Source organism: Pholcus phalangioides, unplaced genomic scaffold (assembly GCF_987345545.1).
Source record: "Pholcus phalangioides strain wild (caught in Gottingen) unplaced genomic scaffold, Ppha-v1.0 ptg000004l_1, whole genome shotgun sequence".
NCBI lineage: Eukaryota > Metazoa > Arthropoda > Arachnida > Araneae > Pholcidae > Pholcus > Pholcus phalangioides.
This window is the reverse complement of record NW_028301597.1, coordinates 5,676,815-5,702,133: the sequence shown is the minus strand read 5'-3', so window position 1 is coordinate 5,702,133 and position 25,319 is coordinate 5,676,815. Positions and strand designations below refer to the sequence as shown.

Sequence of the window (25,319 nt, the reverse complement as noted above, 5' to 3'; positions counted from 1 at the left end):
CAAAATGCATCGCGATAAACCTCTTCACAGGGGCAATACCTTCGATTCCTCCCCCTAACCAGATCATGGCCCGCCGCTCTGTCTCAATGAAGAGAAAGCAGATGTTCGAAGACTTGGGCCATGCTGGAAGCTGTGTGTGTATGTGTTGTGAACTCAACGTGGAGATTGTTTCTGTGTAGTACTTTTTTATAGTGGACTGCCATCTATATTTTAAATTATGAGTGAAGTGTAATGACCGAATATTGTACAATGTATCTAATTAAATTTTAATTATCAACTAATTAATTAAGTTTTTGCGGTGAATGCATACTCAAACGCGCATTTTGTTAGTCTTGCATTTCGATATCGATTTAGAAAATATAACAACAGCAGCATAAATTTGATGGCACGTAATGGCAATATTGCTTCTCCATATAATGATAGTCCTCTACAACAGGACTGAAAAAATCCCAGGTGCCAGATCGCCACGTCGACTAAAAATTTTTACTGGCACCTAAAATTTTCTTTGTGCGACTACTAAATTGCAAGCTGAGAGCAGCACAAAATGTTTGGAATTTATAGCAGTATATCTGCCAACACGAAAGAGGGTCACTATCTATGCCCTGCAAAAGTCAAAAGACGCATCATTTTGGACTTTTTCTTCGGGTAAAATTTTTTTTTGCGCTTAGATTTTTTTGCGATTCGCCCAGGACTGCTCTACAACGATATTTTTTCTTGGTCCACAGAATATCGTTATGTCGAGGTTTCACTGCACATAAATTATAGTTTCGCATATGAATGAAATTACGTATTACCAACGCCAGACAGCGTTAATCGCTGTAATCAAAAAGAGACGGAAGGAGCTGTTTATCGTAAACTAAAGCGGTTATAAAATTTATGATACATGATCAGCTACTAATTACGCCATAAGTCAATACAATTTATGGTTAGACGAAGCAAGAAAAATGTCGGGGAGATGATCGCAGTTTTTATAAATGTGCCGCACAATTTGGCCTTATTTTCCCCCTGGGAATGACTACATAAATCCCCGACTCCGTAGAAAAAAGAGGAATTCTCTTGAATTGGAGATCGTTCGTTAAGAGAGAGAGCGCGTCTTTTTCCTCTCTTTCACCTGAAGTAATACGATCAAATATATCAGTGTTCTGAAAGTCACCCTCGCCCGTATCGGGTTTTCGTATTAGTATTAAATACGCATTTTAACAAAAGATTATGGTTGGTTTGAAAAAAAATAGTAGAACATTCCTGCAGCTCGCGAGAACAGTTCATGGCATTCTCAGTTGGAAAACTACAATTTACACGTTCAACTTTTAAAACACTTTCCTACCTAGAACGAGACGATTGGAAAGAAAAGTCACATTTCTCTGTGGGGAATCGAACCACCGGAAAATGATCAAAATTAGCCTCCAGATGGCTACATAGTATTTCATCGCTTCGTTCTATGTCGCCATCTGGAGGCTAATTTCGTTACGGGCTGCTGCTGAGTTGACAGGCCGTCTATTGCGCAGTCCCGTTCAGCCCAAAAGAACACAGTGTTATTAAAAAAAGAAATTGTCTGTCCTCTGCAATGTAATGGCGGAACACGCGCCCGGAAAGTGCGAGGTTGGTGGTTCGATTCACCACAGAGGAATGTGACTTTTTTTTTCCAATTACCTTCGCTTGGTATCCAGTCATCTGTACTTTCCTACCTTTTCGTTTCAAAAAATGAAAACATCCTGAAAGCGCAATGCGCAAATCCTAACCGAACACACGGTGACACGGTAAAAATTCCATTCATTTCTAACTATAAAAGGTCACCACTTATAAAAACTTGTTTCCCTTCCCAAGTAGAAGGAACGAGAAATATACTTGTCAACATGGTCAAAAAACACCGTAACGCGTACATAGCAGTCTTATTTTTCAGCGATCGGGCCCCAGGTGCTATTACTTAGCGTGTTATAACAAGGAACGAAATAGTTCTGCCTCTGTGGTATACAAGTTAGTTTGCTTGATCGTATTTCAAGAAGGCCAAGATTCAGGTCTTGGCAGAAACAACAAATTTTTCTTTCTAAAGTTCACCTTGGCACTATATACAGAAAATATGTTTCTTTGATGTGTTGGGCTGAGGAAATATCTCTCTCTATCCTAAAACTTACTCAGAAAAATAGAACACCTGAATAAAAATGAATATTATCATATGAATATTTTCATACAGATGGACGAATAGTTTGTGCGAATGAACGTTGTACCGTTTTTCTCATTATTGTTAGCCCGTTCGGGTTTGAGACCGTTCTCGTAAGTACATAAGCTTGCGTTGCGTTGTGTTTATAAAGTAAACCCAAGCAAAGTTTACACAAAGTAGTCATACACGAGATGCTGGAAGTTAATTAGTTAATTTACACTGTAGTTAATTGAATTAATGCAATTTGTATTTCTCATATTACCATTCTTATTAAAAGAAATTAATACAACTTCATTCAAAAATACTTAACAAAATCTTCGGTTGGCCCCCAAAACAATTAAGCTCTTGGCCCTGAACATTATATGACCCGTGATTTCCATTACACCTCAGTTCGCCCCCAAAACAATTAATTATAAGCACCTACACTATATCACATATGGGAGAGAGAATATAATCCATGCATCACTCACCAGGTGAGACCCTTCTCCAGTCTTTAGCCTCTTAGACACTCATCGCAGCCAGGAAACCGATTCCTGAGATTACACCTCTCGTCTTCACAAGTCATCTCTTTTTCAGTCTAGTTCGTTACTGCATTGCTCTCTAACTCCAACTCTAATTCCCCGTATCCAGATTTTCTCATCCCTTTAAGATTTCATTTCGGACGTCCCCCGTCCCTTGGAAAACTCCACCCATTTAATTTGATTTGATATTTTACCCATCATCTCTAAGTTTCTATTCGTTTCTTGAAGGTTTATTCATAAGATTGGCCACTGCCGATCCATCCCTAATTTCTTTGTCCAAGCGACTCTCCCTTCAGGACCCCGAGAACCCCAACGGCCATGGCCTAACCTACATTGAAGCTTCCCATCACTATAGGCTGCCGGCACACTACGGTTCGGCTGGCGCGGTTGATCTTATCAGCAACCGTGGAATTTCGCGTGAACTGCTGTTAGCAACCGGGGTTTTTTATTTTTTAATGTCACGTGACATCTCGGGATTGGCTAAATTATTTTCGCCAAGCTGAAATTGGCTCCAGCTAGCATGCAAATTCGTGCTCCCCCCTCTTAACGGATATTCCCTCTTTTACGGACAAATAATAATTTAGTTGTGTAACGAATCTATTTTCCCAGTATGGATATTTTTACTAACTTTCTGTGGCCTTACAGCACCTAATGCGTTTTGTTTGTTTATACGTTGTTAAAAGAAGTTGAGAAGAGAAAATCTATCTTCCAAGAGAAGAGAACGTGAGTTGGAATGTGGCTTCCGTTCTGTACGGTTGTCTGTTTTGAGTGTGCTTCGAAATAAAGCCTTCTTCTTTAAGTTCCGCAGTTTCGTGCTTTAATTGGACACCCCTCCAATATCAAGGGTTTAGAACTATTCCGCCATCTCCCGGAAAAGAGACGCACCTCCTACACGACGTCCCCTTATAAAACTGGCGCCCAACGTCGTGGCTCGAACTCAAGGCAGTACGAAACGGACATTCGAAATCAACTGTGAGGTTCCTGATAGCTCCTAAAATCGAAATGGCGTACTTGGCCAAAGGTAAGAAACGTGATTTGATCCTACTCGCTCTAGAATTAGGAGAGGAAGTTCCGAATGATTCGCGTGTAGTAGATCTCAACCACATAATAACAAAGTCCTCCGGTTATGAGGAAGAATTCGTGAAATCCCTGCTGGCTACTATTATCGGAGAAAGAGAGGGAGAAGAAGAACGAGCTAGAATAGCTGAGGAAAGAGAAGAAGAACGAGCTAGAATAGCTGAGGAAAGAGAAGAAGAACGAGCTAGAATAGCTGAGGAAAGAGCTAGAATCGACGAAGAAAAGGAACGAGAACGTTCGTTTGAACTTGAAAAGATGCGGTTGCAGCTTGAGTTTCAACGATTCTCGCAACCGGCAGAAGAGCCATCCGTCGCTCTCATCGATCAGCCCAAGTTCGACGTGAAGAGGTTGATCCCGAATTTCAATCCGAGTGAAGATGATACGTCGCTATTCCTAAAGTTGTTTGAAAGACAGCTAAAATTCTTGAAAGTGGAGAAGGTGAACTGGGTTGCGTATCTGCTGGGAGTTTTGCCGAATGAAGTTGCTAAACTCATTGCTCGAGAACCTGAAGATAAGGCTCATGATTACGACCACATCCGGGAGGTTCTCTTACGCCGTTTCAAGCTGAGTGCGGAAAGGTTCCGGCAGCTCGTCTCTACTCACAGAAAAGCACCTGGAAGTACCTGGAAGGACTATCATTTCGAGATCCAAAGTTACTTTGAAGGCTGGCTGTCCGAACTGAACATTGGAAACTTTGACGAGCTGAAAGATCTAATGATTTCGGATCAGATGAAGAAGAGGATCCCACCTGAAGTTAAAGAACATTTTCTGGATGTTTGGAGCGAGTGGACTACCCCTGAAGAGATCGTGGAGAAGCTGGATGCTTATGATAACCTTCGAAACAAAAAGAGCGACATCCAATGTGAGAGGAAGAAGTTGCAGTCAAAGCAACATGAACCCCCTAGGTCCCCAATGCGACAAAGAGACTTTCATTCTAATCAACGTGCGAATCCGGAATCGGAAGATGCAGGACGTCATCCTGTCTTAAGATGTTATGGTTGTGGGGAACCTGGTGTTACCAAGTCCCGATGCCGAACGTGTAATCCTCCAACGGATAGACCAGGACCCAGTGTCAACGCTTTAGACTTATACAGTTTATCATCCCATCCTAATACGGAATCGAAAGATGACAGTAGCAGTCATATCCTAAGATGTTACGGGTGCGGAGAACCTGGTGTCGTCAAGTCCCGATGTCGAACGTGCAGTCCTGCCACGAACACCCCAGAAGTTAGTGTCGACGCCTTGGACTTTTACAGTTTCTCAACTGAGAGACGTCAAAGAAATGCTATCGAAGTCATGATCTGTCATAAGCGTGGAGCAGTGTGTGCTGACACGGGTGCCACACATTCGGTGGCAGGGGAGAAGCTATATCATCTCCTACAAGAACATGGTTTGCCCTTTTACAGCAAGACTATCGTTATGAGACTAGCCGATGGATATGCTCGGAGCCGAAGTCCTAACTACGACTGTGGACATTAACGTCCAAGGTAAAGTGATTCCCACCGAGATGATGGTGCTACCACAGGCCAGAGAAAACCGAACCCTTCTGGGTACCGACTTTCTCAGTGATGCTGGTATCGTCCTGGATGTCCAGCAAGGAAAGTGGTACTTCTCTGAAGCTCCTGAGAAGCGACATCCGTTCGTCGAAAGCCCATCTGAAAGCAGTGCTCTCCTGGCACTACCTGCTGAGTCACCCTCGTGTCGACTTCGTGAAGATAAAGGTACCCACCTTACTTCTCAGCAACGAGAACTTGATTCATTCCCGCCAGAGTTCAAGCGATGCTTTAAGCCAGGGGGAGGCCCGATACCTTTCATTGAGCAGCGAGAACTTTATTCCTTCTCAGAAGAATCCCATAGATGCTCCAATTTAGGGGGAGGAAGACCTTTTCTCAAGCACCAGATCAACAAGAGTGGTGATGACAGGGTATACCGCTGCAAAGGTGGCCCTGGAGAAGACTACGAAAAGTGTCGTGTTTCAAATTCTCGCTCGACCTCGCCAGGAAGGCATGCTTGCTATAACTGCGGTCGACGTGGACACGTTGCCCGAAGATGTTGGGATCAGATAGTGTGTTACCAGTGTAAAAATCGTGGTCATATTGCCCGTAACTGTCCAGGCAGCCACGCTGATAAGCTATCCAGCCCGATTGGTAAAGGAGCCAAGCAGTGTGAGCTGTTGAACTTCATTGTAGTGGAGAAGAGTTCACGGACTCTCCGCGAGTCCCAAAGTGGGAATGATGTTTTGGATAAGATCAGTGAAAACGTTGAATCTACCCAGGAAGCTGAAGATTTCCTGAACGGGAGGAAACAAGAACTCGTCTTGAATCCCGCAAAGCAGTACCGATTCCAAAGGGAGTTGACTCCATTACGAGATGCTGAGACCACAACCGTGGTTACCCGAACCCCAAGAGAGTGGCGTGCTTCAAAAGTGCATCAGAACCTTAGTCGACGTCCCCAGAACCGGTGTGACTCGAGGACTGAACTTCGACCTGAGACAAGAGTGTCAGCAGTTGCCCGGAGCGTCCCGTTCTGTTCGTCAGGAACTACACCCAAAGGAAAGATGGCTCTTACTGGCTCCTCGCCGAGACGTCGTCGGAGCCAGAGGGGGAGATTGTAACGAATCTATTTTCCCAGTATGGATATTTTTACTAACTTTCTGTGGCCTTACAGCACCTAATGCGTTTTGTTTGTTTATACGTTGTTAAAAGAAGTTGAGAAGAGAAAATCTATCTTCCAAGAGAAGAGAACGTGAGTTGGAATGTGGCTTCCGTTCTGTACGGTTGTCTGTTTTGAGTGTGCTTCGAAATAAAGCCTTCTTCTTTAAGTTCCGCAGTTTCGTGCTTTAATTGGACACCCCTCCAATATCAAGGGTTTAGAACTATTCCGCCATCTCCCGGAAAAGAGACGCACCTCCTACACGACGTCCCCTTATAGTTGTATAATATATAAAAGTATGAATTTCAAACCTCTTTTTAACGGTCACCCATTTTACATGTATTTAATTTTTTTTTCCTGTCCGTGTTCACAAAAAGGAGGGGTTTTACTGTATATACTAATAAAAATATTCATGTAATGGAATTTAATTTTCTGTAACAATATTTGCCGTTTGAAATTAATTCAAAGTTGAAGAAAGACGGCCTACAAGTTGACCCATTTTTGATGCTTTTACGATTCGTGACCAAATCGCACAATTTTTTTTATATATCATGACTGGAATCATCATAATTAATTTAAATAACATATATTATAAAAAAAATATTTAAATAACATATTTTTGAAGTTTAAAAAAATTGGCCATGAATTTAGCACGTTTTTCTTTGTAATTAAAGTGAATTTCCAATTAATTAAATTTCTAATTAATGGAAATTAAGCATAATAATTGTAATTTTGGGAAACCCCATATGACCAAAAAAAAAATCAAGAAAAAAATTATTTTCACCTATTTAAAAAATATATATTTCTTTTGATGGTCAGGAAAAAAAAATTCAGATAGGAATCGAAATAAAATTTCTGAAAATTTAATGTTTTAAAAACTGTAAAAAATCAAATTTAAAAAAACATTATGATACAACATTATGAAGGGTCGTCTTAAGAGTATTATGGGCCCCCCGGACCAAGTGGTTTTTAGGAGGCCCTACATGGTAAATCCTTTAAAATTTCAATCGGATCTCATTTTTGGGAGGCCCCTCTTCTCTTGAGGCACTCGGGCCGTGCTCGGGTGGGCCCATGCGTTAAGACGGCACTGACTGATGCCCCGAACTCCGAGCCAGACAGGAGCGCAAATGTTAACCTTTCATCTCTCCTTCAATATTAAAAGGGGGCGCCAAAATGCGTGCTTGCCCCGGCTGACCACGCATGTCGTTGTGGCCGTGTACATCAGTATGTATGTTGCAGGGTTTAAGGTACACACAGGGCCGCAGCTGGGTACTTTTTTAACTGGAGCTAGCAAGCTTTTGGCGTCCCGTGTAAGGAAAAGTTAGAAGGAGTGGTGTTTAAGGGGCAATTCGGCGCCCCCTTTAGTTCAGCACTCGATACAGTGGACCCGCTCTCCCTAGTTGTGGCTTTGTGTGTGTATGTAAATTAAAAACTGCTTGAAAAGAACGGTAGGTGTGAAAATTGTCTTGGTGCACTCTTCGATATTACCCGCATACAACGTTTTGTCTAAATCAGCGGTTCTCAATCGTTTTTGACCCACGGAGCCCTTTCCAGTATGTAATTTCTATGGCGGAGCCCCGTAGGCCTATTTTTTATTTATTCATCAAAGTTACTGATTTATTTTTATTCAAAAATATTAATAATTATTTTTTTCAAATTTACTGGTTCTTTTTTTATTTTCCTCGAGGGCCGCGGAGCCCTTGGGAGTTCACACGGAGCACCGGTTGAGAACCGCTGGACTAGATGGTTTTTTTTTCATTGCAAAAACAACAGATAGACAGCCACATTCATATACGATACAAAAATAAATACCAAAAAGACAGAATAATGAAAGCAAAACACACAATGCAGCTCTTAGGGACATATTTCATCCCCGGTTCATACTTGGGCTTTTAATAAATGTTTCAAAAGTTTGATATGGAGAATTTGCAAATATAAAAATATCTTCCTTCAGATGTCTGATTATTTTTACTTCTAATTTTTTATGAATTTATTATAAATGGTTGGGCCCCGTGGTAATTTGTACTCTTTTGGAAGAGGTAGGTAACTAATTGGTTTTTGGCTAAAACGTTATAATCGGGATCCAATGCATTTCATTCAAGTGTTCTAAAATATACATCTCGGTTTTAGCGTAATCACGTTAGTTTATGAATGCCATTATAACCGAGTTTCAATGTATGCTCATGTAGGAAAGCAAAAAAATTTCACTCGTTAGAAAAATTTAATTTTTTCTTCATTGGTTTTTTTTATTGTTATCAGTGCAAAAGCGCCAAACAAAGAATTAGTTTCCGTCGCATGGAACTTCACCATACAGTTCTTCGAATTTGTCTTTTCCCCTCATTTTTATGGCAACCTGAGAAGGAGAGCAATTCCTTTGTCCAGTGCATCCGAAATCGCATCACCCTCCTTGTCAAACCACTTAATAGACAATGGAAGAGAGCAACCGCAGGTCCAGCCGAACCGTCATCAGGGAGCGCAAGCCTTTGCAATACATGATGGCAGCTTTCCGGTTACCCCAACCGTCCCAAAAAATGTGGATTTTCTCGGTTGAAGAAACCGCGCTCAGTGGTTGCAGTTGTATCTGTGCGTTGACAGAATAAAACTATAGATGATGCCCTCCCCCCCAACCTCAACCGCGTGCAACCGGGCCGTAGTCAGGTCCCAGCCTTAATACTCGGCATTTTAGATCCTCTGTTATACTTTAATTGCACCCCCTAAATAAAGGGATTCTACTTCTACTTAAATGGCCGTCATCTATTCTCAATCTTGAAAATTTGTCTATTCATTCGCGTTGGTCCCCTTTATTTTCTTCGATCCCCCGCTTTTTCCCCAAAAAAACACTCCTCGGACGATCCCTTTTGCCTAGGGCACCCCTGAAGTACAACCGACCAGATGCTTTGCGACGGTAACTAAAAGATTCCCTAATGAATGGTATCGCGTCAAATCATCGCCAACAAAAACATCGCCCGTCAAAACATCGCCGTGACAAAAACATCGCACGTCAAAACATCGCCGTGACAACAACATCGCACGTCAAAACATCGCCGTGACAAAAACATCGCACGTAAAAACATCGCCGAAAATTAATATATGTATATAAATACAGTATATTTACCTGCATATAATCAGTGGCTTTGAGTTTCAAAAAGACGTCGGATATTTTTAATTGCGCTTCATTATTTTATTATTGCTTTATTCCTTAAGATTATAATCTTAGGAATATCGCATATTTTTCTGAGATTTTATTACAGAAATAATAAAGGTACAGGTGAACTTGACTTGTTCGAACTTGGTTAATTCGAATATCAGGAATTCCCTTTGAGTTTCTTGCAAAAATTTCAATTCAATTTGAAATTACTTGTTTAATTCGATCCCCCCCCCCCCCAAACGTTTTGGATAATTTGATGTTTGATGCAGATAATATATCATTTGCAAAATGTCTCTTATATATGTGTGTGTTACTGCCAATGCCCGAAGTTGTCTAGTTCTCGAACTGGCCGGCACAGTTGAAACGGCCATTGTCCGAATTTCGGGCTTTCGTTGAGCTTTGGCCGGTCCCTATATGCCGATCATTATATATCCCTCCATATATGTATCACCATAATATTGAATAATTTCTAATAAAAGAATAATTTCTTCTACGAACAATCCTCGTAATGAAAGAGTATCGACAGCTCAATTATTGTAGTAGCAACGAATATTGCAGGTTTGATGAAGAAAACTATAGTGAAAGGTTTATTAATTTAACGGCTTAGCAGAAAATTCGTACCCCTTTTTTTGGAATCTGTAAACCATATTTCCATGATGGGGTGGTGCGAAATGTCTCCCCGGCTGAAAAAGCGCATAATAACGGCTCTGGGTACAGATAATACAAAATCCGAGGATGATGCCACTCTCCGCTTATCCATACAAAACTTTATTAGCAGCTGGCTGATGCGAAGATATATTGTGGAAAGAGAGAAACTTCAACTGCCCTTGCGGGGAATCGAACCCACGACCTTTCACTCTCCGGGTAAAAGGACGTGTTCAGTGCACACGAGCTCTTAAGGAAAGACTGAGATATTCGTTGCCTGTGTATAGTTTAGGGCGGTGGTTCTCAACCGGGGGCCCCAGGATATTCCAGGGGGCCATGGAGGAAAATATCGCAAAAGGGGAGCCATGACTGCTGATAAGGGGACCATGAGGAAATTTATTAAAAGAGTGTCCAAAAAAATTCAATTTCAAACAAAATGCATAGAATATTTTTTTTCGCAATTTTTTCCCTATTTAAGTAAATAAAGATTTAGTAATAAAGATTTGATTGATTTTTTGATTGGTGGGCAGAATATTTCAATGCCGAGCATAAGGATTTGAGTAGTTGAAAGATGAAATTTAGCACTTGAAATATCAAAAATTTTATGAGTTTCACAAAAACAAGCATAATGATTTTTTTGCGTGTGTGTGTAACCAATTTCTCATAAGTAGGGCTCTGATTTTTACCTAAAGATGAAACGTCGTTGCTGATAAATTATTAGCTACTACGTTTCTTCTTTAGGTCATAAAAATCAAAGCCTTTGTCATAAGCTTGTGTTATCAATAATTATAAGCTTTCGAGATGAATGTACTGTATATATGCTAACAGTGTCACTTTATTGACAGTGATTGACAGTAACATTTATTTGAAGACAACCAACCAAAAAACAACGTTAAATGCGGATAAAACGTTTTTTTTTTGGCGTCAAAAGAGACGGGGCAAGAACATTGTAATTGGGTTTTTGAGCACACGTGTCCGTATAGAAAGCTAACATTTTCATTTTAATAACTACACACCCCCTTGCAACATGAATGACATATCTGAGTACTACACATAATTTTTCTAATTGAAAGTATTCCTGTAGGGTGAACGAGGTTTGCCAGTAAAGTAACCTATGCCCTCTGTACATTACATATAGTAGTGTCTGTTATGTGAAATATTGTGTTGTGTTTAAGCCAACTCACACGTTACTTCGTTCGCCTGTGGGAGAGAGGTCACATTATGAACCAAAAAGATACTTGGAGATAGCTTGTCATTCAGCGAGACATCAATAAACCGATAATTTTCTTTTTTGAAATCTTATTTATACTTCCTGATTTGTTTGAAATTCTGATTCACCCAAATTCAAATTTACCCAAGAAAAACCAATTTGTAAATAATTCAAACTTCATCCTGAACAGTAACTTGATGACATTATGCCGTCTTCAAGCGCAATGTTTACATTGATTGAAAATAACTTATTATATATATTTTTTTTACTGTGTTTTAATTTTCATAAATTAAAAATAAATTCAAACACATATTTATACTGCAAACAATATTTGCACAATTGTCATTTAACGGGAAAACGGGAGGGGGGGGGGGGGGTTAGGAAATTGATCATGGTCACAAGGGGGGCCACAGGAATGAGAAATGGTTGAAAGGGAGCCATGAGCAAAAGAAGGTTGAGAACCGCTGGTCTAGGGCGTTCACTCGATTCGTGAAAGGTAGTGTGGGTTTGATTCGCCGCACACAGGGGCAGTTAAATTTTCTCTCTTTCCAAAATATATCTTCGCATAAGCTAGCTGTTAAAAAAACCTTTGTATAATACAGAATTTATAAGAATTCTCTCTATTCATTGTCCATTACTCAAAAAAAAAGGCCGAATTCGAAGGATTGAGAGAAAATAGGTGTGGAAACAGTCGAACACAGACATACACATGACAGTTTTACTTTATCACAACCAAAGCCGCTTGAAAGTTTAATGCACTTTTAGTGCAGCTTTGGTTACCAGTTGAACAAAAAAAAGGAATGAGGTGATTTCCATTACAATTTTTAATTTAAAAATTTTTCATAAAGCGATCTTTTTTCCAGGGCCATGTTCAGGTGATATTTTGACGTGCGATGTTTTGACCTGCGATATTTTGACGTGCGATATTTTGACGTGCGATGTTTTGACATGCGATATTTTGGCGTGCGATGTTTTGACCTGCGATATTTTGACGTGCGATGTTTTGACGTATTTGGCGATGTTTTGACCGCGATGTTTTTGTCACAGCGGTTTCGATAAGCGATGTTTTTGTCACGGCGATGTTTTGACAAGCGATGTTTTGACGGTGGTGTTTTGACGGGTGATGTTTTTGCTCGTGATGTTTTGACGGGCGATGTTTTTGCTCGTGATGTTTTGACGTAGACCCCTAATGAATGGCGATTGCCCCATCTACTTACATCGGCCTGTGATTGTATTTCTTTTAATTGGGACTATGTTCCCACCGCTTGGACAAAGCTTCTTCCATCGACATGACGCCACTTACTTTAAACCCTCAAGAAACATGTCTACCATCCATAGACAACCATTCTTATTTACGTTCCTATTGTTCAATTATTTGTTTGCTGTACTATAGTAGATCGGTTACTGTCGCCTGCTATCGGTGCCTGACCTACAGTTCTAAATAGCTAAATCCAAAACAAATTAAAATGCTCCAAACTATCAATTTTAAATATATCTGAAAATAATAATTTTAAATATATCTGAAAATAATAATTTTAAATATATCTGAAAATAATAATTTTAAATATATCTGAAAATAATAATTTTAAATATATCTGAAAATAATAATTTTAAATATATCTGAAAATAATAATTTTAAATATATCTGAAAATAATAATTTTAAATATATCTGAAAATAATAATTTTAAATATATCTGAAAATAATAATTTTAAATATATCTGAAAATAATAATTTTAAATATATCTGAAAATAATAATTTTAAATATATCTGAAAATAATAATTTTAAATATATCTGAAAATAATAATTTTAAATATATCTGAAAATAATAATTTTAAATGAAAATAATAATTTTAAATATATCTGAAAATAATAATTTTAAATGAAAATAATAATTTTAAATATATCTGAAAATAATAATTTTAAATGAAAATAATAATTTTAAATGAAAATAATAATTTTAAATGAAAATAATAATTTTAAATGAAAATAATAATTTTAAATGAAAATAATAATTTTAAATATATCTGAAAATAATAATTTTAAATATATCTGAAAATAATAATTTTAAATATATCTGAAAATAATAATTTTAAATATTCCCTCTATTTCTCTATTCTATATTTCTATTTTAACTAGCACAAGCTAGTTAACATTATGTACGTAGACCTAGAATAGTTCAAGTTCAACATTACGGGTTCAAAAGGAGGGTGTTTCTACAAATATAAAATTACGCGTGCATTTGCTTCGACAGAATAACACGCGTGATGATATTTTGAGGGTAAATAGTGCTATTACTATTTCAGCTTTGAGCCTGGATTTTATGCATCGAAGCTATTAACTGATGTCCTCATATCTTTAAGTTGGATCGGGTCCCGACCGTGGATCCAATTGTCGCTGTTGTGAAGCGATAGCAGTGGGCTTGGATAGCTTATTTTGTTGGTATGATACAATATAAAACGTCTCGATATAGGATTAGCATCAAGTACCTTATTCAGATATTTCGAAACACATCGATGAAGTTTTATTGGCAGAGGGACAATTTTTTTGATGAAAACTTTTTTTTTTCATATTCAAATGAGGTCTTCAGTCTGCGGAAAATTCGGGAAATTTCACTCAAGCATTTCATGAACTGTGCTCGTAAGTTTCTGGAATGTTATAATGTTTTTCAAACAAACATGTACTCGAGTATTTAACTCCGTACAAGAAAAACTAGTGGGCACTGATATGTTGACGAATAGTTATTTGTGTTTACATTGTTTGCCTATTCAATTTCAAATATTTTATTTTGAAAGGAACAAAAGTTAATATTCTATAGAAAGTTTTATGAAATTGTACTTCATCAATTGCTTTCTTTTTACTTGTAGGCACGAATGAAACTCTGGACGCGTTCTACGAAAATGCGGATGATTACTCTTACTTAGAGTCATCGAGTGCCACAAAAATCTCGGCTCTACTCACCATGTGCGTCTCTGTGACTGCCAGTTTAACACAGTTGAACGGACGAATGTGTTCTTGAACAGACGCCGTTAACACACTGATATTAGAACCTCGTTAACAGGAAATGTTACCTTAAAAAAAGTGTTCCGTGTAAATAACACTGGCGGTGAAACGAGAGACGCCGATATCTTATGTGCTGTACGTCTGTGCGTGCAACCGTTCGCCAACTTACGAATAAATTCGTAAGGTTTGAAGGAATGAAGTCGTGCGTTTGTGGAATCGTTTCCAGTGTGATCGTAACTCTTTCCCTCCTGAAACGATGGCAGAACTGCTAACCAAAAATGGTTTAACGAGATTCGAAACAGAAAAATGTGTAAATATAGATATGTTATATGTATGTGCGCGTGCATCGGAAACAAAACATTTGAGGAACTTCACCTGTCGCGGGATTTTCAAACAGAGATGACATCCATCGAGTAATAAAGACCACTCTTTTACCTATGTTTTCTTTAGTGTATTATAAATAGAAAAGTGAAATATGCATTGAAACGTATTACGAATCGTGCAGGCACACACAAAAATTCTTCTTTCTTTGTTTCTACCTACTGAGGCAGATGTGAATTGGTGCAGGACCCACCGCTAATAAAATCACTGGTTAATAAAATTAGCCGCTTTATAAAATCAAATCGCTAAAACAAAATCAATATCAATCACAGTATAAAATTTCCGTTCAATAAAATCAGGCCTTCTCTTTACAAAATCAAAAATGCTTTTAAAATGAATTTTATCAACTGTGAAATTTGGAGGAAGATTTAACTTCGCGAGCTATTTCCTAACCGAACCTAACCTTTGTCTATCGCCGTTATGGGCAATTTACTTCCGCAGAAGGAAACGGCAAGAGTTGACGGAAGGGTCCAATTCAGAAATCATAAAATTAAACGAGATATAAATTTTTAAAAATTTTCAAATGATATTGAGAAAATAATGACGTTTTCAAGAAAATTTAAAAATTTTTTTTAGAAAATTTGCATAAAAACCAAACATGTGCACTTTTCATGTGCCAGTTTAATTAATTTGTACTGAACTATTTGTTAAAAAAAAGTGTCAATTCACCAGAATAGAATGATTCATCAGTATAGAATAGGTCACGTAGCGTGACCATTTCATGCAGTTTTGGCCCTCCCGACTTTTATTTGTAAAAATGTCTCGTTTTCGCGCATATTTTTCACGAAGCACTACTTGCATTTTTATTCGTCATTGAAATTATTTTTCAACTCATAAATTACGCACAATACGATAATTACAACTAGGAATAAAAATATTTACCTTACATAATTTGTCATTTCATGAAATTCATTCGTTGGCGATTTTTTTAGATAGATAATTGCCAACTTTGCTCATCTTTAACGTTATTTTCGATGATAATTGGCAATCTCCCTTATTTTGCAATATTTTGAATCCCAATTTCCAGTATTTTTCTCGAGGAAATGTGGTCAGCTTGAGAACAAACACATCACATTTTTACTTTACAGGGATTTTCTATCACAAAAATATACTTTTAATTGCATTTTTTGATTCGCTGAAACATAAAAATCTGCCACTTGATAAAATCAGAATCGTCAGGATAAAAAAGTGATTTGAATAACCGGCGGTCACAGTATATATTCCGAGCACCTCGATACTAGATTGAACTCGAATTTCAGCCTTTAGCAAGAAACAAAACCTCTACGAGAAATCGATTACCGTTCGATCATTTTTTATCTTTCGTCATTAGCAGGAACGAATGAATAATTGACTTCCCTTTTTTTTTCAATTCATTATTCATAATGAACAAATATTCTTCTCATATCTGTGTAAATAAATACATCGAGAAGAACGTCATTTATTTTAAGAGCAACTCACTCGAATGTGCTTCAAAAAGAGTTCAAACAAGGAAAAATAAGTTGTTTTTTCTCCCGTGGCTAAACATTAATTCAGGCTTATCTTCGTCTCAGAGGAAATATAATGCGGACAGCGGTGAAAATTGCGTCGTAAATTCGCCGGCACCTTGAAAGTGTTCCTGGTCTGTGCGGCTTCTACTGGGAAATCGATTGATTCTCCGTTGATTAAAGTCATTTACGGTATGCAAAAAGAAAAAAAAAAAGAAGGACGCAGGAATACAGACAAAAACGTGAACAGGAATGTTTTCAGGGTAGATTACATCTGTCCTATTAAAAAAAAATCTTTACATTTTAAATCACCCATTTGTGATAGTTACGAGTTTGGGGGGGGGGGGCGGTGATATTAAATGACCTTACATAGAATTAAGCTCAGTTAGATGAGTTTTAATGCTTAGTCTATTGGCTAATCTAGTGCATATATTTTGAATGGCTAATAATAATAATCACCTTTTATAACACTTATAACATTTTTTTCACCTTGATTAATAATCACCTTTTAGAGAGAAACGATGCCACTCGCCGCTGCTCATGCAAAGTACGAAAGACTGGATAACAGAGAAGAAAGAACACTCACATGCCTCTGTGGGAAATCGAGCCACTAATCTCTCACAGTCCGGGTAGTACACCATCGCTACAGTGGTGGTCGACTGGAGTTGGTTTTCTGTGGTTCCCAACTTCTAGGCGTGAAGGCGAGCCGATCTCCCTGTTAAAAAGTCTCCCCACAGAAAGCAAGAGGCCTACAACGGTACAGTTATCCAATCATTACAATTCACTCATAATTAGAAAAATTGATGGCAGATGACCATCAGCAAGCACTACACAGAAACAAACTTCACGTTAGGTTCGCGACACGCACAACATGTAGGAATTCGTTAGAAGTTCCGCAGAGGAATGTGGATGAGGTGCATGTGTGGTTTATTAGTAGTAGTGCGGGCGAGTGCTCTACCGTTTAGCTACAGAAGACCGACATTTTCTTCCCTTAGATCGTTTTTCCCTATATGCCGATATATGCCGATATATAGGGAGCTATTGTTATGACCCAGAAGAGGTCTATTCGCGGTCCCGTTCAGCGTTCATATATATGCTCTAAGACAGAAAAAATGACAGTCCTCTGCAGCGTAATGGTAGCGCACTCGCCCGGACTACGAGAGGTTGGTGGTTAGATTCCTCACATAGGCACGTGAATTTTCTTTCCGCACTCCATATCTGCTTGGTATACAGTCATTCCATACATTGTACTCGCCCTCTAAATTCGGTGCGAAAAATATTAATCTGATCTAATTAATCCAAATGGAAAATGTCAAAGACGATCTAGTTGGCCATTGGCGTCTTTTTCTCTGACTTGGAATATCCAAAGGACCAAATTGCCCTTATCGATATAGTTCTTCATGACGCGGAGCTTGTGATCCTGATCTTTAGTCGGTATTTCCTATCCTATTCTTATCGCATTCAAATTAGAACTGGCTAACGGCCAGTAAGTGTTCGTAGAACATTTAGATGATTACGAAACAAAAATGCACACACGTTCGTTTCAATGTAATACAGCACACGCAGCACAGAGCATAGGTGCTTCTTGAAAATAACGTTCTCTGAATTTTCGCGTTCTGTTTGGTTTGAGATTGAATTTCGTGATCTCTCGGAATGCTTCTATGACACTCCTCCTATGCTGACATGCCTGCTACACACTCTATGACATATCCTGCCGTAAATCCTCGTCATGCGATATGCGTGCAACGTGAGTCTACTTTGGGAGAAAACTATGAATTACCGAAGTTACGTTTTTTTAATCCGGATCACAGTGGGGCCAAATGAAATCACCAACGATGGAGATCAGACGATTTTGGAAAAATGTCGGAGACATCCTCTTTGAGCCGAATGGTATTCAACAGTTTTGGCCACGAATCTCGAATGAGTAAATTCTGCAATAATTTGCATTAGCTTTCCACACAGTTGTTCTTATGTCGACACCCACGGCCAGACAGTGAAGTCCAACTGAATTTTCTTTGTGCGATTTTTCCGATTTTGAATATCAAATGCAAGCAGGTCTATTCTTCAGAAAAGTAGTAGACTTAAAATATAAAAATTTTTCAATCGGCAAAGTATTCACTAATTCGAAGGCCAGTGCCTCGCTTTCGATTTGGAAGATAAATGGTATCACCTCCAGCGAATAATTAACGTGTAAGCCAATTATGCACACACATGTGCATGAACTGGTAGGTCTCACAGAACACCATTTTTAAACATCTCACCACTTCGGGGGTTGAAACTGTGGTAAATTGCTTCTGAGGCTTTAAAAGTAGTAGTAACCTCCTAGTAACCTTTCAGTATTACATTAAGAAAAAATGAAATAATTGTCATTAAAATATTTTGGTAGGGCCTTTTTTTAGTTCTAATTGAGGTCTAAAAGCAAAGAATTTTTTTAAATTATTCTGCACATAACGAATTTATTATCCTCGTACTTGACAGTTTCATCTCAACACTACGCTTACAATAAAAATAACAATTATCAATTCACAAATTAGTTGAATTAGTAAATTATAATATTATTATTCATATAAGTATTCATAGCAATGATTTATTTATTTTTGCACAAAGAAAGCCATAATTTGTTTTATGCATTTGTTAGAGAACACCTTGGGAGGGGGGCAGTGTTTTACAACATTACACTTTTGCGTAACGCAGCAAACACTTACTTGTACAAAAAAAAAACTATTCGTTTTTTTATTTTTTTGATATGTTAATTAATAAAATTCAGTTTTGTGTGTACACGCACACATTCAGTGTTTACATATTCCAAAGTAAACACTTCTACGGAGCGAAACACATCTGAATTTTATTAATTAACATATTACAAAATTGTTAATAGTCCCAAACTTATGGAAATCTCCTCTGGAAATCGTAAATCAGTTACACAGTCTTCACACTGTAAAATACCAACACCCAACAACGTATGTCATTGAAATTGAGGTTAAAATGTTGATGGTACTTTAAAGTACTGTCAGTACTTAAAGGGTTAAAACAAGTCAATGTTTTAACCCTTTACGAGCCGTCTTTTGACGGGAATTGTTTGCCTTTGTTGATAAATCATTTTTCTTAGACATCTTTTTTAAAAATTCGGCAGTTTTAATGGGGGATTCACTATATATCTGCAGAATACATACACTATTTCTTTCACAAGATGAATGGACTTTGGTGAAAGTCAAACATACGATCAAATGTAATTACCCTTTTTTTGGTAGGATGTACAAAAACAAATTATAATTATGTACAGTAAACCGTGCTACTGCAAATATAATTTTCATATAGCCCACGTTCGTTTATAGCGCTCGTTGCTCAGCTCACTCACGAGTTTTTAACGCATCGTCGTTTGCAAACTTCATCAGAAGTAGCACGCGGACGCAATTAATGCATATGAAGCAAAAAATTCCAACGGATGAGTTGTATGTACAGCGTTGAGGTGTCATAAATAATTTTCACAAGATTTCTCCACGGAAAATATATGACTTTATTTGACGTATATACAGATATGTTTTTCTAATTTTTACTCCAGACATACGACGGTCTTTATCGAAGATGAATTGAAGAAAAAAATTCAACTGAAACCACGGGGAATCGAGTCCACGTCCTCTCACATGCGTGGTGAGTGCATTAGACCACTACGCTTCACAAAGCAAGGAACCTTGGTAAAAGATCACCATATTATACGTTCGAATAACTGATCAAAAGTAATGTAAAATAAAATCATGTGAAAAAAAAAACCGAGTTCATGACATGCATGCAGTGTGCATATATTCCCTTCTCTGCGAACTAAAAAAAGTGTATGTGCCATAAAAAAGTGTGGTTCCATCTTCGCAATTCTTTGGTATTCAACGAAGATTCCATTTTGCCAACGGAAAAGTAATCGACGTCAATCTCTAGTGCCCGTGTATATGAAATAATAGTTTGAGTCGGAAATGAAGAACAGTCTCGTGCGACAATTCGGACACTTTTTTTATAGGTTTGTTCAGACATTACATTAACACGTTAATGTTTTATTTTCCCCTGACATATCGGATGCCTTTGACGTTACTTTTTAGCTCATCCAAAACAGAATTTTCCCACAATTTGATTCAGGAAAATCCCCAAAGTATTTCTATCTGTTAAGAACTCGAAAAGGAAAAAAAAATGGAATCGATAAGAATCGAGTAAAGAGAACAACAACTCATTCGGGTGCATTAATCAAAAAAAAGTAAGACGCAAAAATATTTTTTAAATCATTTTCTTCTTTTCCTCCAATATTAAGAATTCTCCTATCGCAGTAGAAAAAAAAACAAAAAAACAAGCTCACGCGACTTTTTTCATTGCATAAAGTGAAAATTTTATTTCAGTTTTTATTCCAATATTGTTAAGAAAAAAAAATAGAGCGAGTTATGTCAAAAATATAAAAATGTTTTACCTTCTTTTTTTCGCGTCGGAACAAACGACGAAGGAAAATCTCGAGGCTTAAATGTTGAATATTATCCGTAAGAAAGAAAAACGTCCCACTCGATGTTTCGTGTTAAGATATTCTTTCAAAGGGAGACGCCATTTTGCGAGTAAAAAATAAAGAGGGCAGTTTAAATGCTCGAAAATAAATGTAAAAGTTATTCGTGACTTTATTAAATCCGGATCGCGGAAGGAAAAACTTTAAGCTCATTATTCGATATTTTTTTCATTGCCATTTGCCACGCGACGGGATCATATTAGGTATTATGCTCGTCTCTCTCTCTTTTCGTCCAAAAAATACAAAATTCATTTTTCTGCCTTAGATATTTTCTACGACACTAGTTTTTCCTTTTTCTTCGAAAAACAAAAGAAAAAGAAAAACAACGCCGAGAGCAATAGACTCATCTCCTTCGTGAAGTTGGAATTTTCGGGTGCTCCATACATGCTTATCATTCATTCTGCCGCTTATCATTGACCAAACATTTTGACGTCTCAAGTTATAAACCATAGTCTGAGAAACGTGAAAAACATTTAGAAAGAAGAAACGTAGTATATAGACTGATTCAATTCAATAGAATACAAGAGCTCGTGGAAATAGCGCAATTGCAGATTTTCTATTTAGCCCGGAAACGCCTGATAAACATTCATTTTGTTTGCGCACGCGTGCGTCTGAACGTGTTTCATTACTTACAAATACAAATACAAATACAACACCACAACAGGCAAATTGCCCAACGAGGTGGCTGACTTAAGAACATCATGGATCCCCGAGCCCCTACCTACTACTGCTACCTACACCCCCCCCCCCCGCGGAAGCCCCCAACGAATCGGTACATGCGGGAATGTGCGTGTACGTGTAGTGCAACCTGACGTAAAGTTTGTTTCTATGTAATGCTTGTTATGTGTAGTGCTGTCATCTGCCCCCAGTTTTTTACTAACTATGAGTGAAGTGTTATGGTTGAATGATTTACCGTTGTAGGACTGTTGCTCTCTGTGGCGAGACTTTTTAACGGGGAGATCGGCTCGCATTTGCGTCTTGAAGTTGGGAACCACAGAAAACCAACTTCAGCCGACCACCACTGTGGGGTTCGAACCCGGATCCTCGCATCACGAGTCCGGCACTATAACCACTCGACCACCACAGCGACCACCACAGCACTTACGTGACATTACGACCAGCAGCCCAGAAGCGGCTTAAGTGAGGGTGAAAGGGGTGCGACGCACCCGAGCGGCAGGTTGTAAGGGGCGGCACGTACACATTAGTTAAGACCATAAAATTTAACACAGTAAAAATTCACATGACATCACGCTTTTGAGTCTCGACGACGGAAAAGTGAAAAAAACGGACAGGGCCCCTGACAGTATTACCAGAAGCAAGAATGCAAGCTATCGTGGCGGCTCGAGACAAAATCTGTACGCATGCGGGACTTATTTTTTGCGAGTCCTACCTATTGCTTCTCCCATAGCCCTACATCCTGCGTCAGAACCCCTAGGCGGATTTAGTCCTGGGCCCCAAGCTGGAGCCCCCTCCCTCCCAATTTATCCAAACAATTCCTAACAAAAAAATTTTTTTTTTCGCCCTTTCATCTCGGACTTTGCACCCTACAGAGCCGACAGAGAACGTTTTCTTTGATTTTTTCGGCCAATGGAACTTTTTTTACCCATTCACCTCGGATTTAGCACCCCCTCTTGAGCGGTGCGCAACCGCAAAGGGTCGCATGGCCAAGCGCTGCCCTGCCCACTCTATCAGAAGGAGCAAGTGTGAATTTTGGTTGCCTCACCCATGGCCCCCCACAAAGAATCGGGACAATTATCATAAGTTTTGGCCTTTTAACGCTATGAATTAACTATAGATAGGCCCATGAGAAGTAACTGGGGGGGGGGGGACGCAAAAGATTCCGGCCTAGAGGACCTGCTCTAGGGGGGGGGGGGATGCCTCACCCAGAATTTGTTCCACAATAGTCAAATGAAAGCAAAGGAAAAATTCGGCCTCTCACTTGTCCGGTCCCTGGAATACCAGAAACAACTTTGAAAAAATTTCTTAATAAAAATAAACTCGTTATGTGTATGATCTCTACAGGATAAGTGATGATGGCTCACAAAAATAAGTGCTACTTAAAGGATTAAACTATCTGAAATATAATAATTAAGAATGGTAATGGAATAATTATTAAGAATGGTAAAATAATTTTGGATAAAAAAGCAAAGCAGAAAAATTCTACTCCAAAAACGGGATGCATGGTCACGCAAATTTTGCACGGTAAACAATGATGTGCGGGTTCTTTTCCTGAAAAGAAATCAGGTTTATCTCGAGGTCCCTTTTCTGACGCTCAGTCAGCCTCCTGCTAGGGTCCCCATTAAGGGCGGTATGCGATACTTCGCACCCGGGCAGCAGGTAAGTTCAAGTCACCCCTGGACCCACTCCCCCCCTCCCATCGTATTGGAGCCGGGCCACGTTCTATGATCTTGAAGGATGGATCTTTGGGATATATCGGACACAAGGTCAGGATTTTTCATGGATCTCCTGCAAAGTAAATTTGAAATAAAAAAGAAGGATCCACCCCAGGCTTATGGGCTGGATACCCCCCCCCCCACCCATATGTCTCCTCTTTTGTCTTTGTGGGGGGGGGGTTAGGGCATGATCACGGTATTTTATGTATAGGAGAAAAAGGCGTATTTACTTGGGCCTTAGTAGGCTATGGCCCAGGGCGGCAAATTTCGAGGGGAGTAAAATTTGAGGAATAAGTAATCAAGAAATTTTGAGTGTAGAATGGAAGAAGGGTGGCAAAACCATAAATATCCGCATCTGTCTAGACAGCTAGGGACGAAAGGAGTGACCTAGAGATTGTGCAAATATGTGAATGATCGAAAAAGGGACCTACTAGAGATTGATTGATTGATGACCGCTTACGCGCGCCCAGAGCTGTTGTGCAAGACAACTTCCTCGCTTATCCTCCTGGGAGGCTGGGGTCGTGTCGGAGAGCATCTTCTATTTATTCAACAAATGCAATAATTATATACATTCTATGGAAACAATCTATCAGAAAACATTAAGCACAATACAATCAAGATTGACTGAGAGAAAAATAAAATAATCATGAAATATATATACCAAAGAAAATAAGATTAAACACACAGCTAATTTAAGCAGATTAACTATATACATTTACATCTGGATGCTGTAATTGTGATGTAGAGGGCATCTCCGAGGGAGGAATTTCTTTATTCCTGCGTCTTGTGATCATGGCATTATCTGGTTTACCGCTATGCCCATGCTTGGGTGCTGTGGCCAGGTCTTGAACGTCTTTTCGAAGTCGGCTGCCCGCAGTCGTCTAGCTTCCACCACAATATCCTCGTCGAGGTGAAGCATTCGTGTTTTGCGCGCCTCGTAATCGAGAAAGCTACTGAGAGGTGGATTCCCAGTTGCTACATATTTATAAGACGGCACTGGCCGTGGTAACGTATGCCCTAAAACATAAAGTAGGAATGGTCTCTGAGCTTTAGCCAGAGCTCTTTTTTGCCTATTCTTTGCCATAGGATCCCGATACCAAGAAGCGCATCCTTAGGATAATTGCTGTTGTTCTAGTAAAGCATATCCCGGAAATTCTGTCGGCGGCCCCACCGTGGTCCGGCCACTCTTCGCAACAACTGCAGAGTCTCATGAAATTTGTCAATCTGTTTTACCAAGTGTGGCATAAGGTTAAGCCGGCTATCTATATGTACTCCTAGATACTTTATTTTCTTCAAAGGCCAAATGCGGGTATCGTCGATTATTATGCGTGGTTTCTTTTTCTTAGGATGGGGGCCAAAGAAACTTGGTCTTCTCGACCTCTATCTCCAGATGATTTTCACCAAACCATCTAGTCAGTTTGTTTATCGGAGATTTGCAGTAGTGATGTCGTCGTGATTAGCACCAGAAATCACAAAAACCAGGTCATCTGCAAAGGCTTGAACATGGATATTGACCACAACCCCTGCTCAGTGGATGGAAGCTTATTAGCAATGTAAGCCTTGATGGGTCGTGTCGCAGGGTTGACACCACGGTATCATGATGTCGATCCTTTTAATTGCAAACTGCGAAAGTGATGTCGTAGTACAGTGCCCGCCGCTTAGTATCCAGACAATTTTGATTTTATTAAGTGGCTGATATTTATAGCCGTCGAAACAAAAATTTGAAGTACATATATTTTTGAAGGATATTACTATGAGAAGTAAATGTGATGCATTGTAGCCTCTGATGAATCAAAATTTGTGTGTTAATAACCAGTTTATTACTAATTAATTTGTTAAATACGCACATTATAGCACAGACACATTACAATTCATAAAATATTCTCGGAGTAATCAGGCATACGTGTTTTTGGAGACAGAATAGTCTGTTTAACAGTCTTATTTTCAGATTTTTTCAGTGAGATTTTTTTTGCCGAAGTTTTTGCAGACACCCCCCGCCCCCCCCCCCCTATTTACGGTTTTTAACTGCCTAATGTCGATAGACTGAAGTTGTGCTTGGTTTAGAATTAGAAGCTCCCCCTTTCCTACGTCTTCGTTTCTTTTGCCACTTCT

The 25,319-nt window shown here is 38.9% G+C and overlaps 1 protein-coding gene across 1 annotated transcript in view; it reads left to right on the top strand.

Moving 5' to 3' along the window:
* LOC149086490 (uncharacterized) overlaps positions 1-14,853 on the top strand; it is a 95,531-nt gene extending 80,678 nt beyond the window's left edge. Inside the window, exon 9 of the mRNA XM_089255942.1 lies at positions 14,280-14,853. Within this exon, the coding sequence (XP_089112068.1) occupies positions 14,280-14,431 (152 nt within the window). The 3' untranslated portion in view covers positions 14,432-14,853. The remainder of the gene's footprint in view (positions 1-14,279) is intronic.
* The last annotated feature ends 10,466 nt before the right edge of the window (positions 14,854-25,319 follow it).